At 52.0% G+C, this 17,981-nt stretch overlaps 3 protein-coding genes across 11 annotated transcripts in view; 1 reads left to right on the top strand and 2 right to left on the bottom strand.

Moving 5' to 3' along the window:
- Nucleotides 1-2,408: 2,408 nt before the first annotated feature.
- Nucleotides 2,409-10,451, bottom strand: FOXRED1 (FAD dependent oxidoreductase domain containing 1). 8 transcript variants are annotated; one of them, XM_030333454.1, is made up of 13 exons: nucleotides 10,287-10,414; nucleotides 8,137-8,357; nucleotides 7,323-7,433; nucleotides 6,928-7,046; nucleotides 5,679-5,773; nucleotides 5,298-5,399; nucleotides 4,867-4,943; nucleotides 4,521-4,681; nucleotides 4,281-4,410; nucleotides 3,955-4,059; nucleotides 3,675-3,731; nucleotides 3,473-3,522; nucleotides 2,409-2,790 (listed from the first exon to the last, which is right to left on the bottom strand). In XM_030333454.1, the coding sequence occupies exons 1-13, from the start codon at nucleotides 10,369-10,371 to the stop codon at nucleotides 2,676-2,678; spliced, it is 1,428 nt and encodes a 475-aa protein (XP_030189314.1). In that variant the 5' UTR covers nucleotides 10,372-10,414; the 3' UTR covers nucleotides 2,409-2,675. The 8 variants fall into 8 exon arrangements, 7 of the variants coding, with proteins under 7 accessions (XP_030189314.1, XP_030189312.1, XP_030189316.1 ...); XM_030333456.1 differs by lacking the exon at nucleotides 2,409-2,790 and adding an exon at nucleotides 3,099-3,401; XM_030333452.1 differs by having other exon boundaries at nucleotides 2,721-2,790; nucleotides 3,473-3,731.
- A 225-nt stretch (nucleotides 10,452-10,676) lies between these two features.
- On the top strand, nucleotides 10,677-16,646 carry SRPRA (SRP receptor subunit alpha). Its single transcript, XM_030331661.2, has 14 exons — nucleotides 10,677-10,903; nucleotides 11,536-11,619; nucleotides 11,890-12,053; nucleotides 12,234-12,397; nucleotides 12,640-12,799; nucleotides 12,933-13,086; nucleotides 13,311-13,402; nucleotides 13,508-13,626; nucleotides 13,760-13,846; nucleotides 14,141-14,313; nucleotides 14,400-14,613; nucleotides 15,030-15,193; nucleotides 15,281-15,379; nucleotides 15,545-16,646. The coding sequence occupies exons 1-14, from the start codon at nucleotides 10,787-10,789 to the stop codon at nucleotides 15,671-15,673; spliced, it is 1,920 nt and encodes a 639-aa protein (XP_030187521.1). The 5' UTR covers nucleotides 10,677-10,786; the 3' UTR covers nucleotides 15,674-16,646.
- Nucleotides 16,647-16,901: 255 nt separating this feature from the next.
- The window catches only part of FAM118B (family with sequence similarity 118 member B), a 48,839-nt gene continuing 47,759 nt past the window's right edge, over nucleotides 16,902-17,981 (bottom strand). The window contains exons 7-8 of one of the 2 annotated variants that reach the window (XM_030331662.1): nucleotides 17,702-17,761; nucleotides 16,902-17,438 (exon numbers count right to left, since the gene is read on the bottom strand). In XM_030331662.1, coding sequence (XP_030187522.1) covers nucleotides 17,425-17,438; nucleotides 17,702-17,761 — 74 coding nt within the window. In that variant the 3' untranslated portion in view covers nucleotides 16,902-17,424. The remainder of the gene's footprint in view (nucleotides 17,439-17,701; nucleotides 17,762-17,981) is intronic. The other variant, XM_030331663.1, reaches the window with a different exon arrangement.

Here is a 17,981-nt window from a genome sequence, read left to right as displayed (position 1 = left end):
TCTCCCTTTCAGTCTGATTTCCTCCTTTTCTCACCAGCCAGCAGAGAGAATTAGTGGCTAATCCCGGCAGGCAGTGTAGTATTAAGCTGGGCAGGAGGGCTCTGGAGTAAGATTGCTGGAGTTCGCATCCAGAGCTCATCACTTACTAGCCCTCCGACCTTGGAAGTGTGCAGCCTGCGGAGGCTCACTTTACTCATCATCGAATTTTAGGATCTGGTTCCTGGTGCTGTGGGGAGGAGTCCATGAGATAAAGTAGGTAGGAGGTACAGGAAGGGCTTCCGGGTTTCTTTTACTCTTTATGAAACTCACCTCAGCTTTCCTTGCTGGGTGCTTGATTTCTGCTGTTCCCTCCACCCGCGGGGTCCCCCCTTTCGGTGCTGCGATCCTCAAACGCCCCTCTTGTGGCAAGCCTCAATTCTGCAACTTACAAAGGAAATCCTTTCTTAACCCTGCCCCTCTGGCCTCTTTCCCTACAATCCCTGTGTTGTTCCCTACAAACCTCGTGTTGTCTGGAGTTGGGCTGATGAGGGTTAGCCCTCCCATTTGACTGAAAAGTCTCGGAGGCCCGGGATCCCCTTCGGGCTCGGGTGCAGAGCAGAGTTACTCCAGGAGACACGGACAGCTCGGTGTTGGGACACAGGTGAAGAAGGCTTGGGCCCCAACTCTCGTACAGTTTGATAGATGGAATGAATGCTCTCCTACAAGCTTGAATAAAGCCCTGTGGATCTCTCTCCCTCTCTCTCTGCCCCTCCCCTGCTCACACTCTCTCCCTCCCTCTCAAAATAAACTTTAAAAGGACCTGTGGGGGCGCCTGGGTGGCTCAGGTGGCTAAGCCTCCGACTTCGACTCAGGTCATGATCTCGCAGTTTGTGAGTTCAAGCCCCACGTCGGGCTCTGTGCTGACAGCTCAGAGCCCGGAGCCTGCTTCGGATTCCGTGTCTCCCTCTCTCTCTGCCCCTCCCCTGCTCATGCTCTGTCTCTCTGTGTCTCTCAATAATAAATAAACGTTTAAAAAAATTAAAAAAAAAAACGACCTGTGGAAGTATGGAGGATTCATCAATGTGTTCTTAATAAAGAAGTACAGTATTTGTCATCTTGATGTCGCTTCGGGGTGAGGAGTCAGATGAAGCCCATTTTCCTTCTGACCCATAGATGGGGGTATTTGTACCGAAGGAAGGGGGAGTGAATATCAGGCACCTGACAAGGCCTGCTTACAGGTTAACACAGATGTTGGGTTTGGCCTGAGTTGTCACTGCCTTGTGCCCCTGGCCAAGTTCCTTCCTGTCTTTCAGCACTGGTGGCTCTTCCTCTTTTGCTCACCTGATCAGTCCTGGCTGTCCCCCACCCCCACCCCCACAGGGGCTCCTCCTGTTACCTCACTGGCATCTCCCCTGGCCTCCCTCCCTTACACAACCGATAATCAGTCACGTCCATCTCTTGTGTTCCTTCTTCTCCCCAAAGGCCGCTTTTCAGGGGGAATGAACACTTTCCTAGATATTTCTGCTCCCACCCGCTTCTCCCTTCTGGACAGCTGTCACCTCAAACCCCACCTTCTTCCCAGAACTGCTCTCCCTCAGGTCCCCACTGACCTACTTGGTACCGATCCAGCCAGTGCACGTGCATGGGTATCATCGCCCATTCCTTCTAGGTTCCCAGGATACCTCATGCTCCTGGCTTTTTTCCTGCCTCTCTGGCCACCTCTTCAGCTTCCTCTCCTTTGGTTCATCCCTTAAACGTCAGTGTCCAGTGTCCCCCTTGGTTCCCTACTCTTCTCCCCTCGTGGGGGTGATGCCCTTCTCTTCCATGGTATCCACAGCCTGGATCGTCCTGAGTGCCATGACAATAAACTCAACTCCTCATTAGACGTCTCCACCAGGCACCTTTGACTCGACAGGTCTCAAACTGCTTCATTTTGTCCCCCACACGGCTCCTCCCTGGCGTCCCTCACCTCTACGAAAGCAAGATATACATCTAGTTGTCCAAGCCAGATGCCTGAGTGTCATGCTTGACCCCGTTTCTTGTTACTACCGTCACCTCTTTGGATACACAAGCTTCTTGCCGTGACAGCGTGGGCACTATTGTTTCTGCCACATGGACTGCAGCGAAGCCTCCCATCTGGCCTCCTGCTTTGACACCACAATCTGTTCTCCACAAGGCAGTCAGAGTGATTTTTCTGAAAGGAAAATCTGTGGCGCCCGAGTGGCTCAGTTGGTGAAACTGCTGACTCACGATTTCAGCTCTGGACATGATCTCACGGTTCCTGAGCTGTCAGTGCAGAGCCTGCTTGGGATTCTCTCTCTCTGTCTCTCCCTCTCCGCCCCTCTGCCCCTTCCCTACTCATGTGCATACTTTCTCCCTCTCTCTCAAAGTAAAAAATAAACTCAAAAAAAAAAAAAAAAAAAAAAAAGGAAAATCTGAGCATGTCACTTCCCTACGGAAAGCCCACGGAATACAGCCTGAGCTCCACACCTGGCTCTTCAGCCCCTGGCCCTGCCCTACTCCTTACTACCCCTCTTCACTCCATGATCTAGCCAGGACATCACTTATCCTCCCTCAAATCCTGCGAAGTCCTGGTCCTGGGCATTTGTATACAATCTTCCCCACAGCCTGCGGTCCCCACCCCACCCCCGGTCCCTGCTGTGCCTTCACTGTGTTCAACCGCTCATCCTATAGGTTCAGCTCAGAGGTCGGCTTCCCCGGGGGAGCTCTGTGGAGACACAGCTGAGATGAGGTGTCCGTGACCTGCGCTTCTTCCTGGCACTGCAGGGACTGCACTCGGTCTGCTCTGGGCTGCGGGGCGGGCACAGACAAGAACGCTCCAGTGAGGATGCAGAGGATGCCCCGCCCGGTGGTAGATCTCTGATATGTAGCCCTGGGCCTGGCCGAGAGTTGGAACCGAATAAATGCTGAATAAAGGAATGAACCATCCCTTCCCTCTGCAGCAACTCAGGAAGGGAAGGCACTAGTTTGCCAACAAGCTGCCTACACCTAGGACGGGAGAATGCTGCCGGGAGGGGAAGGCCGTGCGGCCTGGGACCAAAGGCTACCGGTGCTTCAGAAGCAACTGCCATGAGGTCAAAGGAGAAGGGGCAGAAGACTGAGTGGAAAGAGTAATAACATTTATTGATTGATGAGTAGGTAAACGGTCACTAAATCTGCACCAGCCGCCCTGGAAGGCTCCCTGCCCAGGCTCCAGGGTAGCCTGCCAAGAGGGGCATAGGTGATCTTGCTGGCTCAGAACCAGGAAGAAGGCAGTCTTGGGCCACGTGCTCAGGTATTCTGTCCGGCTGCACTGCCTTGGCGGGTGGCCTCAGCCCGGGCCGTCAGTCCTGGGGTCTCTCCCTCCAACACTCTCTGTTGGCCTGGGCCTCACAGCCTGTAGTCGGCCTGCCCGCCCAGCCCTGTGGGGACAGGAGAGTGTAGGGAGGCCACGGGGGGCGGACAGGGCGGCGGGGCCCAGCGAAGAGCTTACAGGCTCAGATGATGTTGTGCTCCTGGACCTTCTCTCCCGAGTAAAAGCGGCTGAAGAGGAAGGAGCTCAGGTTGATGGTCTGGAAGTGGCCCTCCAGCACCATCTCCGCCACAGCTCGCCCCACGGCAGGGGCCTGCTGGAGCCCGTGGCCACTGAAGCCCGTGGCAAAATACATGTTGATGACCAGTGGGTGAGGACCCACCACGCCATTCTGGTCAAAGGTGTTGTAGTCGTAATAGCCGGCCCAAGCGCTCCGAACCTGCGGGTGTACAAGACACAGGCGTGCCTGGGAAGGTGCCGACACGTGCCACCCTCACTCCTGCTCTGGGGACAGACGCGGTACCCTCTCCCAGCCCCCGAGGGGTCAGTGGGATGGGTCCCTAGACCAAGAGTCCTTAGCAGTTGTGAGGCAGAGGGCGAGTGGCAGTGGACAAGCTTTCCAAGCCGACCCGGGTGCTCCAGGCTCACGGGTCTCCTGTTACCTTCAGAGTTTCAAAAGCCGGTACCCTCTGGGCCAAAGGGGGCCACACCCTGTCCTGGAAGAAATCATGGTCCACCTCCAGGTTCCCTGGATCCGGTTCCTCCTCCTACAGTGAGAGGTGGGGACATGGCTTATGTTGCCTGGGACACAAGGGCTGACCCAGACCTCACTGAGCCCCTCAGTAGGAGGGGACAGGGAGAAAAGATCCCAGTTCAAACCTAGAGGAGGCTCAACGTCAGTGAGAGCGCTGGGCCATCCAAAGAGCCTGACTCTTCGATGACAGTGGCCTATGTCCCCTACCCAGCACCCCAACCCCGCTTAGCTTACCTCAGTGGGGCTACAGCCACCCAGGTAGTTATGGCCTAATCCTTCTCGGCGGAAATAGGTTCCACTGGGGTCTATAACGAACGGGGTCTCCAGGCCTGGTCCCTGGGGGCAGTGCCACAAGTACACGTACCTGCCACAACCAGCAGGTTAGGAAATCCCCTTCCCAGCACATTTACCAAACTCTTAAATTGCTTCTTTCCCTTTCTCACCGACCTCCTCAGCTGCCCTGAGGGAAGTTACCTTTTTCTCAGCTCCACAGGTAGCTTGGTGCCCTGGAGGGTGCCAGGTGGCCCCTTCCCAATGCCAGCCAGCTCTGCAACCTGGCCAGACCAGGCCCCTGCTGCGTTGATCACTATGGCACATTCCACGGGCTGGTACTCCAGGCTTTGGTCTATCTTCACCTGAAGGCACCAGAAGGGGAGGGGAAGGAGGGCCTGGCCCACATACCGGGCCCTGTGAGAGGTACATTTCTTCCCGAGCCTTAGTTTACTCAGACTGGAAGTGGGTAGAGAAAGACCAAAATGACAGCCGTTACCTTTTCCACCCTTGCACTTTGGTAAGGAAGATGCACAGGCTGGCAACTTACATGAACTTCGTGGATCCTTTTCAAATTCACTTCTTCCCCACTTGCAGTCTTCATGAGGTTAGACGAAGACACGAAACCTGCAGGAAAAAGAAAAGAAGTGCCCGAGGCCTGAAGAAGACGAGACTGGGATTCCGTGGACTTCATTAGGAAAGCAACCTGGAAGACCGGAGCTTTCCCGCAAACAGATATGGGGTAACCAAGATGACCTTGACTGCATGCAAAATGGGAGCAAGCTGAAACCTTCGCGTGCAACACGAGTCCTGAGAAAGCCTACTTAGGAGCTGGAGTCAGGATGCTCAGGACCAGGCCGCAGGGAGAACCCCATTCCCCACCAACCCTTGCTTAGCCCGTGAGTGAAGATAAGACCCCATCTAGGCCTGTGCCCCAGCTGGCAGAGGGAAGGAGCAGTGGGCACGGGGCCTCAGACTCACGTGTCACCTCTCCGCGGCAGAAGAGGACCCCCATGGACTGGACCTTTCGCCGAAGCCCCTGGAGCAGACACCAGGGGTCAAACCAACCTTCGTGTTCCATCCCTGTGATAAGAAAGAGGACTCAGGAGGTGGGATTAGGACCCTCCTCTCCTGTTGGATTTCCTGTGCCCCCAACTCCTCTTTAGGGAAGCCAGGGAAGGTTCAGGTTGACCAAGTGTACCAGAGTGAAATCCTGTGGAAGGACAGAGAGCTAGCAGGGTCCGAGGGAGGCTCTGCTGGCCCGGGGGGAAGCACTGCTTCTAGAGGCGGGTTACAGGATGCTGAGACTTCCAACGTTGAGGTGCCCCTCAACCCCTGATCCCCTCTGCAAGCACGTTTTACCATAAGATGCCAAAGCCACGCCCTCTGTGTTTATCCAGGGAAATTTGTTCCGAAGCTGCTCAGGAGACATCAGGCAAACTTTGGCTCCTTCCTGCCTGAGAGAAATGCGTGACTGTGTGCCTGTGTGTCAGAGGCGAGGACTGTGCAGAGAAGGCGAAGTATGGACCCCGACTCCACAAGTGGGGATTCCGATTCATTCACGTAACTTCTCTGCCCCAAACCCCCAAGTTTTCCTCCCTGTTGAACGTGTAAAGGCCAAGCGTCCTAGTCATGGCTCTTCAGCTGACCCCTCTTTCCTTTCCTACCCCCTGGTATCCCTTTGACCACACTAAACTCCCTCTCATCCCCTAACTATCCTGTATCCTTTCACAACAGGGCAGACCACTGTGTCCCTTCTGCTTGTCTCCTTCCCTTCTGCCTGGAATGACCTTCCTGTCTACCTTCTAGTACAGTCCTGCTCACTAGCACAATTATCTCCTATGGGACACTGTCCTCGAAAGGCAGCAACACAGATCCTAAAACAACACACTCGCAAGCCCGACTGCCTGGTTCAAATCCCAGTGCCACCACTTGCTAGCTACCTCGTGCCTCGGTTTACCCACATGTGAAATGGGGATGTGTTGGTGACTAAATGAAAAAGTACTGCATCTGGGACATTACCCGATGTCCCTAGTGAGACCCGCAAGACTGTTATAGACACATGCTCCTGACCGATCACGAGACTCACTTAGGAGAGGGCTTGCCCCAACCAGCCTGCTGCATTTTTGTACCTGAGTCACACTGATTCATTTCTATTTTTGCCTATATCTTGTCCCTGGCTGCTTCTGTTTCAACTACAAAGCTGAATGATGGCAGCAGAGTCCATATGGCCCCCGAAGCCTAAAATGTGTACTATCTGGCCCTTGCAGGAAAAGTCTGCAGATTCCTGGGCCCTTCCCTAGAGCCTCTGGCTTATTAGGTCTGGGATTTCCCGGGTGGTTTTTGTGATCTGGCCGATTTAGGAACCACCGCAGCAGTGTGTTGTCTGTATCCATGTTCGAGCACTTAGCACAGGGTACTGGAGGTCTGCGTGTGTCTGTGCTTCCTGACAGACTCCTGTCAGAGCTCCTACACAGCGGGGACCTGTCTCATCAACCCCCCTCCCCATCCCCGCCCCACCGGGTTTCTCAGTTCCTAACTTGGTGTCGGAGCTTGCTACGTGCACACAGCTGAGCAGCAGCTGGGTGGTCGTGCCAGGCACCCCACCCACCTCTGCACCTTCACGTTGTTCTCCATGATGGCAGCACCCTTTTCTGAAGCCAGCAAGAGATAACCTGATGGGTTGAACTGGATGTCCAGGGGAGGGTCATCAGCTACAGCCAGGTACTCCTGTGTGTGTGCAAAGAAAAAAAAAAAAAAAGTTCTTTAGAGAAGCTGATTTAAAGGAGGGAGGGAGGGAGAGCTTCCCTGGCCTCCTCACCAACAGCTCCCAGGGCTCAGAGAAGCGCCCCTCTGGGTACCACCACTGGGGAGAAAACTGGTGGTTCCAACTCCTAGTGGCCCGAACTGCTTCCGCTCCCTGATCCCCCTGGCCAACTGGGCTGCTCCTCTCTCTGGGCTAAAGGAGTGCTCACCACCCCAGTCCCCAAATCTCTTTGCACATACATTGATGTTCCGTAGAAAGTCAATTGAAAAGAGGGAGAGCTGGACGTTCTCAGGCACCGAGAACTGCTGACGAATCCCGCCCACGGAAAGCACAGTGGAGGCCCGGGAATACTGTGGAAAGACAAAAGTAACTGAGGGAGACCAGTACCCTGTCACCTGGGAGCAGAATACTGGAACGGAAGCCCCTAGGGGTAATGGGGGGTCCTACTTGCACATTTATAATCTAAGAGGAGTTGAGGTGGATAAACCTGTATGCAAGTCAACCAGCACCCAAAGAGGACAACAATTATTAAAATCCTTCTTAGCAGATGTGCAGAGCAGAGAGAGCCAGTCATCTAAAAGGGCTGGGCACTGTGGCACAAAACAGTAATGGCCTTGAAGTCCAAGGGCGGGAGATTAACACTTCATCTACTAATTGGAAAATAGAGGAATATGACCAAACTAGTAAGATTCGTGGCTAACTCTCAATGGCTAATCGGAACTAAAGTGCAAAAACTCAGAAGTAAAGGAACCTGGAAGGGGGAGGGGATAGCTGTTTGTGTTGATTCCAGCCGGAATGCAGGCTCTCAGATGGACCTGTGGGCGCCCAAAAGATCTGACATTGTGAAATGTGCTTTTACAAGCAAAAACTCTATGGCCAAAGTCTCTAATTTGAAGGAAGAACCCGGGACTGTTTCTCAACAAGAGTCAAAGTACAGTCCCTGCCCTTTAGACCTCCAAAGATCGAAGTCTTTCCTCCCTTCCCCTCCCCTTGCCCCTTAATAAAATAGGAGTCCGTGCCCCAGTCATGACACTGCTCTACCCCACACCTCACCGTGTGGTCCCGTTCCACCACCAGCACTCGAATGGCACCTCGTGGCTTCTCCAACTTCTTCAGCCAATAGGCCACAGACAGGCCAAGCACCCCACCCCCCACAATCACCACATCCGAGCTCTCAGGGGGCAGGTAGCTGGTGTCGTACAGTGGATTCCAGTCCCCGCCGGGAAGGATTGACCGGATCTTCTTCTTGATCTCGGACATCTTTCCATCTCGGTCTGTGGGACGCAGTTATGGTCAGAAGGCCATACATTTTCTTTACAGGTGGTAGGGGGTTAGAGGATGGGCACAGGAGAAGGTTGGCTAAACGGAAACGGACACTGAGCTGGCTGTTCCCACGGTCATCCCCTCTCATAAGGTCAGCCTGCACCCAGCAGTATTCCACAGCTTCGCCATGTGGTCTGTGTGCCATCAGGCTCTCTTCCCGTCTCACGCATCATGCCCAGCACTGCAAGATTCAACTTCTCAAAAAGAACACTCTATACTCTCTCCCTAGGCCAGGTGACTTACGCGTGCTTATCTCCTGTGCAGACTGCTCTTTCCCTTGAATCACAGGCTCCTATATTCAACTGCATTTCCCTCTCCTCTCGGAGAGGAGGGTTCCAGGCTCCTGGACCAATAGGTCCTGGCACACTCCAAGCAGCAGTGTCCTCTGAAGCATGATACCTCTGAGTGGCACCTTATCCTGGATATCCGTCACCACCGACAAAGCTACATTCATGTCCTATTTCTTGTCAAGTCCTGATGTCTTTGCCTCCTAAAGATCTCTCCAATCTGTCCCCCTTTCCTCCCCATCTCCGCCACCACCACCTTAGCCCAAACTACCATGACCTCTCACCTGGACTAACCCAAAAGCCTTACTGTTCCCACTAATCCTCCCCTTACCACCTGACTCTTTTGCATCACAGCTAGAATATTTTCTAAGCACTAGTTCAATCACATACTCTCCTGCTTAAAACCTTCCAGTGGTTTTCCATCACTCTAAGAATAAAAGTCCAAGATCTTCAACATGGATGAGGCACAGCACACTCTGGCTCTGGTTTACCTTTTTCTCTCCCCACTCCCCCACTCTGCCCCCTTCGACACCTCAATGGTGGCAGGGAATCTACACAGGTGTTCTCTCAACTTTGAAACCGTGTCCGCTTCTTTGCCTGGTTAACTCCTTGCTTCTTTTCGCTTTCAGCTCAGTTCTCATTTTTCTCAGGGAAGTCTTTCCTGACTCCGTGGACTGTCAGAATCTCCTGTCACATGGTCTCATTACCTCATGCAACACATCTGCAATTTTGAGTTTAAGTGTCATTGCTTCATATGGTACTATGCCTACCTTCTTCACCAATGAGTCTTCAGCCTAGCACAGAACCTGGTACGCCATCAGTGCCTTGAATCAATGAATCCTCTCATCTTTCACACCTAACACACAAATCTCCAAGTCGTCTCACCGACTCCAATACAAAATTCAAACTCTTCTCGGCAATGTTGGAATCTTTCTTTGATCTAGGCTTACCTCATCCATCCACACTACGTTTCCTATCTCTGCTCTCTACCTACGTGGCTTTTGTTAGATTCTTGCACAAAACCAATACTTCTAATTTTCGCTGGGTTCTCCGCAACCTGGAACACACACCTTCCCTGAGCCAGTAAACGATATCCATCAAGGCTGATCTCAGTTCCCATCTGCTCACTGTACTTCTCCAGTTACACTAGCTTCGGGGACTAGCAGTGCAGGGCATTTGTCCAAGTTGGATTCTATCCAGTCTTGAACTGGTCTATTGAAGTCTTCACTCTCCGGCTGCACTCCAGGCCGCACACTGAACCTTCTTTCTCTTCCCTCCTTAACAGCCACACGCTAAGTGCGGCATCCTGCACGCGAGCAGGACTTTAAGGCACAGCTAGCTCTGCAACCAATCAACCTGGCTCTCTGTTATGCTGGTGGCAAGCTGAGGCATAGAACGATCTGGAATTTGTCACCTGAGAGGGGCTTCCTGGGAAGCCCAGCCTTTACAAGCTCCGGCAGGAAAGCTTACCCCCTCCTCCCAGCCGACCCACTGTCTTTACATCGTGGGCCGGGTCCTGAGTCCGGAAGGTCACAGAGCTGGAGCTTGGGGCCATCCAAGAACCACGATACCCTCCGCGGCCCTCAACTTTACCCAGAATAGAGCCTCCTCTGTGTGTGCCTAGACCCCGGCCCAAGGGGCCCCGGCCCAAGCCCAAAAGCAACGTCCTGCGAAGCATGACCACTCAGAGCCTAGGCCCTCTGGGAGACCCCCCCATCCCACCCCACCCCACCTCACCTCCCGACGCCAGCCCCACTCTGCCGTCACTTCTCCGCGCCGCAGGTCGTTCAGACGAGCGCGCCCATTGGCCAGCGGGTCCTGAGGGCCACGCCCCTCCGCGCTGTAGGCCGTCCTCTCTGAGAGCCCCGCCCAGGTCCGCCCCCACCCGCCATTGGCGAGCCTGGCGCCTACGTCAGTGTTGCGCGCCCTCGGGCGGAGGCGGAGAAAGAACACAGCAGCTCGGAGCGGAAGTGCGGCTGAGCCGGTTTCCGGGACCGCTGGTGTGACGTGTCCCGAGCTTGGCGCAGCAGGAAGCGGCGGCGATCGCGGCCTGAGTTCCCGGCGCCGGCCCCGGCTCCTTTCCCGCTGCCGCCATGCTCGACTTCTTCACCATTTTCTCCAAAGGCGGGCTTGTGCTCTGGTGCTTCCAGGGCGTGAGCGACTCATGCACCGGGCCCGTTAATGCGTTGATTCGTTCTGTGCTGCTGCAGGTATAGCCCCCTCGGGATCAGAACTACGGGCTCGACCCCCTGAACTGGTCCATAGCCCCTTCAACTGATCCCACGCCCCTCTCCCACCTTCTCCGCCTACCCCAAACTGGCCACTCACTCATTGCCAGTATTCCGCTTCTCTTTCCCGCTCCCCTGGGACCTCTAGCAACTTTGCGACGCCCCCTCCCCCTCCGTCTCTGGGACTCTAGCCGAATCCCGGCGTCTCTTGAGATTTCCCATAGTTCCCTCCATTGACCCCCTAGCAGCTTAATTTTCTGTTGTGTCGAAGGCTGGGTGCTGGGCGAGATAATGGAAAAACGCTTTTAAAAAGCTGTAAATAGCGTACAGCTGCTAGTAAATCTGATTGTGTGATTCTCTCTTTCTGGCTCCCACGTGTCTTTCTTTCCCTCTAACCTCTTTTCCTCTTAACCGTCCCCCTCCCCCCAACTTGGCACCTCCTTTTCTCCCTGATGGGATGCTGCTAGAGAGCCGTGCCCCAGCATCCTCTTGTCCTGGGGACGACAGGTTTGACTTTGAGGGAAGTGTCTGGTTCTTTCCCATAGGTAATCCTTGAGGGGCTCAAGTCTGGGTTTTCTGGGTAGTCTGAACTCTTTTTTTTTTTTTTCTTCCAGGAAAGGGGAGGTAACAACTCCTTCACCCATGAGGCACTCACACTCAAGTACAAATTGGACAACCAGTTTGAGCTGGTGTTTGTGGTAAGTGGGGCTATTTTAGAACGATAATGATTACACTTTTCTTTAATCCTGATTAAGAGAACCCTCATTAATTGAGCCCAGTGTATACGGTGAAGTAACTGAGAAGACAGACAGTGGAGGGGGAAAGGGAAGACGCTCCTGAGCCCAGGCAGAGACCTTGGCTGCCCCTCAGGTCGGGGAAACGTGCCAGGCTGCTGAGCCAGTCTCTGGAGGCCTGGAGTGAGTTGGCTTGTAAGCAGATCTGTTGGCTCTGTTTCTCTCCCTGAACAGGTTGGTTTTCAGAAGATCCTAACGCTGACGTATGTAGACAAATTGATAGATGATGTGCACCGGCTGTTTCGGGACAAGTACCGTACAGAGATCCAACAGCAAAGTGCTTTAAGTCTATTGAATGGCACTTTTGATTTCCAAAATGACTTCCTGCGGCTCCTTCGGTGAGAGGCCTCCCCTCTGCACAATTGATTTCCATGAGCTGGTAATCTCCCTTCCTTCCTGAGGGCAGTTCCAGGGGAGTAAATTGTTTATCAGAACACACGGAATTTGCTGTCCAGTTGTAACTGGCCTCTTGGTGTGAGAGTCCTTTCTCTGGACTTTGATCATTCTCTTGTTTCTAGTGAAGCAGAGGAGAGCAGTAAGATCCGTGCTCCCACAACCATGAAGAAATTTGAAGATTCTGAAAAGGCCAAGAAACCTGTGAGGTCCATGATTGAGACACGGGGTGAAAAACCCAAAGAAAAAGCAAAGAACAGCAAAAAAAACAAGGGGGCCAAGAAGGAGAGTGAGTTTGGGCTCCTTGGACATAGCAGGGCATGAAAAGTTAATGTGATAGTATGGACTGAAATTGTTTCATCTTTCCCTTGGTCGTTGCTTACCTCCCTTGCTCAGATGCCCGTCACCTAATCATCCCGTCCTTGTGATCCCCAAGGTGTTTGCCCCTAGTTTCCTCTTAAGGATTTGGAAGACTTTATTTCCCATTGTAGGAATTTGGTTGTTTTTCTCCAGTGAGTTTTCTCCTAACAGGTTCTGATGGCCCTTTGGTTACCAGCAAAGCTGTCCCTACTGAAAAGTCAGGTCTCCTGGTGGGGCCTGAGAATGGGGTAGAACTTTCCAAAGAAGAGCTGATACGTAGGAAGCGAGAGGAATTCATTCAGAAGCATGGGAGAGGTATGGAGAAGTCCAGGTGAGCATTCTAACTTTCACCACAAATGTCGTTATCTAGCCACAGTGGGGCAAGGGAGCGCTTATCCCTGGTTCTTGAGTGGATGTTTCCTTTCCTACTTCACCGTAACCCTTTGTGCTGTAACCCTTTACAGCAAGTCCATGAAATCAGATGCTCCAAAGGAGAAGGGCAAAAAAGCACCCCGGGTGTGGGCTCTGGGTGGCTGTGCAAACAAGGAAGTCTTGGATTATAGCACCCCCACCACCAACGGAGCCCCTGAGGTTGCCCCACCTGAGGATATCAACTTGGTAAGAGGCAATAGGGGCCAGTGAGAGTTACCATTAGTAAGCAATTGGGGAGGAGGTAGAGACTAGGAAGGTAGTACCTTTGGTTGCTTTGAATGAAGGGGTGGGTTACATTTGGAGTTTTCCAAATCAGAGATGGAATGAGGACAGGGTAAATCCTGGGCTTCTTCCCCTTCAGCTCTCGAGAGTTCCTGATCCCCTCTTATTCCTTTCCCTGTACCCTCCAGATTCGAGGTACTGGGCCTGGGGGGCAGCTTCAGGATCTGGACTGCAGCAGCTCAGAGGATGAGGGGGCCACTCAAAACTCCACCAAACCTAGGTAGGGGAATTTCAGGTGGTGAGTGGGAGGTATGGCTCCAGAAGAGATGAAACTTCATTCCTGCCCGCTGGCTTTATACATATCCATCACTTCCTGTGCCTGCAGTGCTACCAAGGGAACTCTGGGTGGCATGTTTGGGATGCTGAAGGGCCTTGTGGGGTCCAAGAGCTTGAGTCGTGCAGACATGGAATCTGTGCTGGACAAGATGCGTGATCATCTCATTGGTAAGTTCTGAGAACAGGTGGACTCGTGTGTACGGGACAGAGATGGTGGAGAGTAGAACCACCTAGAACTCTCAGCTGTACCACAGGTTGTTTACTGTGGACGTGGCACTCACACCTGTTCCTGTCTCTCCAGCTAAGAATGTGGCAGCAGACATTGCAGTCCAGCTCTGTGAATCTGTGGCCAACAAGTTGGAAGGGAAGGTGATGGGGACATTCAGCAGTAAGTATCTCCCTAAACCAGAAAGTGCTCAAGGGATTACACTTACTAGGAGGTGAAGAGCATTGTTCTCCATTCTTGCTAGATGTATGGCTTCTGGCAAACTCCTTCACCTCTAAACGGCTATTACAGAACTTAGACTTTAAGAGTTATCACAACTAAATGAGTTTAAGTGCTTGGAACATGAAACACGATCACTTATGGTGTGGATTCCTGGGACAAGGTCCCAGCTCCCTTAGGTGTTGGGTGTTCTTCGAGTACGTTCCTTGGGTTTCATGGATCCACCTCCCTTTTTAGCGGTGACTTCCACAGTAAAGCAAGCCCTACAGGAGTCCCTGGTACAGATTCTGCAGCCACAGCGTCGTGTTGACATGCTGCGGGATATCATGGATGCCCAGCGTCATCAGCGCCCTTATGTTGTCACCTTCTGCGGTGTTAATGGAGTGGGGAAGTCTACTAATCTTGCCAAGGTCAGTAGAGCTCCCCATTTTCTTCACTCTCCGTGTCTTAGCAGTTCTCGTTCTAGATGACTGGTTTCTTTGCTTTTTTTCCACAGATTTCTTTCTGGCTGTTAGAGAATGGCTTCAGTGTCCTCATTGCGGCCTGTGACACATTTCGTGCCGGGGCCGTGGAGCAGCTGCGTACACACACCCGGCGTTTGAGTGCCCTACACCCCCCAGAGAATCACGGTGGCCGCACTATGGTGCAGTTGTTTGAAAAGGGCTACGGCAAGGACGCTGCTGGAATCGCCATGGAAGCGATTGCCTTTGGTATGGCGCAGAGAAAGCGTGGGGGAGCTTGTGTGGGCCCCGTTCCTCCTTGGGTTTCCTTGGGATTGGCAGAAGGTCACGGTTACCCTCCTACCAACTTACTGCTCTGTAACAAGTCAGGATTGGGAACTTGCAGTGCTCTGCCTTGGGTAACAGGAGTACTAGCTGCAGGCAAAATACATTCCCACCAAAGAAACCTGTTTGCTCTCCTCTATCCTGTTGCCATCTTTTCCTGAATGTTCTTGATTGCCAAGCACAGAATAGTTTTTTGCTCATATAACCTTACAGCCAGGTCCAGAGCCCAAGAAAGTAAACACATAGGCTTTTAATACAGCCAGGTTATGACTTCTTGAGAGAAAGCTGAGAATGAACAGGATATTCCAGATGTTTTGAGTTGACCACTTTTTTCTCTTTAGCACGTAACCAAGGCTTTGATGTGGTGCTGGTGGACACAGCTGGCCGCATGCAAGACAATGCCCCTCTGATGACTGCCCTGGCTAAGCTCATTACTGTCAACACACCCGACTTGGTGCTGTTTGTGGGGGAGGCCTTAGTAGGCAATGAGGCCGTGGACCAGCTGGTGAGGGCTAGGGCCTAGTTCTTTTCCCAGCCTTATCTTTGGACAGTTGGGTGCTTCTTACAGTTATATCATGTTTCTCCCTTACAGGTCAAATTCAACAGAGCCTTGGCTGACCATTCTATGGCTCAAACACCTCGGCTCATTGATGGCATCGTCCTTACCAAATTTGATACCATTGATGACAAGGTAAATACGGATGATACAGAATAGAGTGAGATGGGGGAGGAAGGGCAGCCTTTCCAAGGGAGCTGATGCTATAAGGGTATGTTGTTGGCTCCAAAGATTCCTGTTACTGAGGGGGTAAAAAGAAGCGGCCTTGAGTTGATTGGGTATCCCCTTTCTCCACTTCAGGTGGGAGCTGCTATTTCTATGACCTACATCACAAGCAAACCCATCGTCTTTGTGGGCACTGGCCAGACCTACTGTGACCTACGCAGTCTCAACGCTAAGGCTGTGGTGGCTGCCCTCATGAAGGCTTAATGTGGCTCTTGCCTAAAACCAAATCACTGCTTCCCCCCAAAGCGCCCCCTGCATCAAGAATGTGCTTTAGAGTATGTGAGCGACTTCTCTTCAGTGTAGTACAGAGGCAGGGTGAGGGGAGCTCCAGGGGCTGCAGCTCCCCTGCCCCACTCCCTGGCAGCCCAGCCTCCACCTGCAAGGAGGGCCTAATCATGTTACAGTCACTGCCCATCACCCCCTTCCCTGACAGCCCCCCACCCCCACCCCCAGGCATTCCCTTCACTCTGCCTACACACTCAGCCTCACTATAGCTCTGGCCAGTGGTCGGCAGAGCCAGCATCAGAGCTTTGCTAATTCGTACGGTCACAGGGATGTCTGAGCACAACGAGCAGTCTGAAGTCCCAGCTCGAATAGGTTAAGAGACTTCCAGAGCCAACTCTGGGTTCTCCCTTGGATACATAGCTTTCAGGTCCCTGGGGACCAAGATGATACCCACCACACTGTGGCAGAGTATGGCCTGTTCTTAATTGCTGCTAATTCTGATGATGACCCCATCCCCATTGTTTCCTCAAAGCATCAGCAGAGGCCAGAGTGAGTTGTTACAAATGAACGAAAGGAGTTCCTGCTTCTCAAAATTAAAGGGAGCTGAGCTGTAGTGCTGCACTGGGCTTCTCAGCCTTCCAACTCTTACCCGCTCCCAAACTCCAGATGTAAGCTTTGCATGTTCCCTTTCCTGGGAGAAAACCAACTGTCAGAAGGGTAGACGAGTTGCCCCTCTCCCCCACCCCACTCTCCACTTGAGCGGATCCTGCCTTTTCCTCTTCTTTCTCTCTACAGTGCCTGGTAGACAAGTGCTACATTGAAGAATACAAACCTCTTGTTAAGACTTGTCCTGTAGCTTGGTATTACAGATGTGCTATTAGTGCAATAAGGTGAAGGCTGTCTGCCCAGAGAAATACATAATTTATATAAGAAAATAAATTTCATAAATAAATTGCCTTTTATGTCTCGGAATTCTTTTACATAGGATTTAAAGCTAAGATCTCACATCATGCTAACTATGGTTCTGGGCCTTGTAGTACGAAGGGAAATAAAACAAGAATTGGTAACGAATGGTTGTCCAGAGATCAAGATCACCCACCTCAATGTGAAAGGAGAGCACTTTTAAATTAAGGGACAAAAACTAGGCTCCTCTAATGCCTCTGCAGGTTTGTTTTCTAAAGGGACTCTAAAAGTAGAGCCAGGGCCCTGGGAAGTAAATGAACAAGCTTTTAATACAGCTCAGTTATGTAAAATACTGTACACTGTAAAAGGTCTAGAAAACTAGAGCTTCGAGTCATGTTTTAAAAAAGCCATTGAGCTTAATTGAAAAACCAAGTATAGAGTACAAAACTGCAACAAGGGCCATGGCGGTCCCACGGCATCCAGATCCCCAGTCCTTCATGCAGGGCTGTAGCCACGGTCAGTGGAGGTGTTGCACTGATCTGCTGTGTGGACACAGGCATGTCCACCCAGGGGTGGGGGAGCTGCATTGGGTCCCACTGTCACTTGGGGATTCTTGAACTGGAATAGGACGCAGAAGATCAAGAACCAGTGGGCATGAAGGATTGAGCTGGAACACCCCCTACCCCCAACTCTCTCCCCCAACCTTCAACCGCTGGGTTTTGGTACTTTCATGGAGCTGTGTTGGGTTCTTGTAAGTTTACTTGTTAAATACTCTCCACAGTCAGGCCTGACGGTTTGGTCTAATGGTGATGATCTCTCTAGCCCTCTCATGTTCTACAGTCTGTGGAAAGAAAGAAAAGAGAATAAAATGAAGTCTCACAAAACTGATGTGTACATCTAAAGATACAGATAAATATTTAAGTCCAGCTTAACCCGTCAGAAGACAAGACATCACAAATACTAGGAATCTTGTGATAGACTCGATAGGAAAATACAGACTCCTTAACAGGTAGGAGAGATAAGTCATTCTCCAAGGTCTTAACCAAACCCCAGGAAAACATTTTCTGCCAAGAAAACTGACAAACAGACCAGGAAATAGTATACCTCTTATTTCACTGTGTGCTGTGGATGAGCCATTGAGCTGACCTTCTCTCACCATCCCTGCTAAACAGAATGCACATCAGAATCAGCATTAGACTGGGAAGCCAAAACTTTAAAAAAAAAATTTTTTTTTTTTATTTTAGAGAGCATGTGAATGGGAGACGGGGCAAAGGGAGGGAGAGAATCCCAAGCAGGCTCCATGCTGTGTGGAGCCCAATGCGGGGCTCAATTCCATGACCCTGGGATCATGACCTGAGCCTAAATCAAGAGATGCTCAAGCAAC

The sequence above is a fragment of the Lynx canadensis genome, chromosome D1, assembly GCF_007474595.2.
Source record: "Lynx canadensis isolate LIC74 chromosome D1, mLynCan4.pri.v2, whole genome shotgun sequence".
Lineage (NCBI taxonomy): Eukaryota > Metazoa > Chordata > Mammalia > Carnivora > Felidae > Lynx > Lynx canadensis.
Note: the sequence above shows the minus strand (reverse complement) of the source record. Positions and strands in the feature narration are given on the sequence as shown.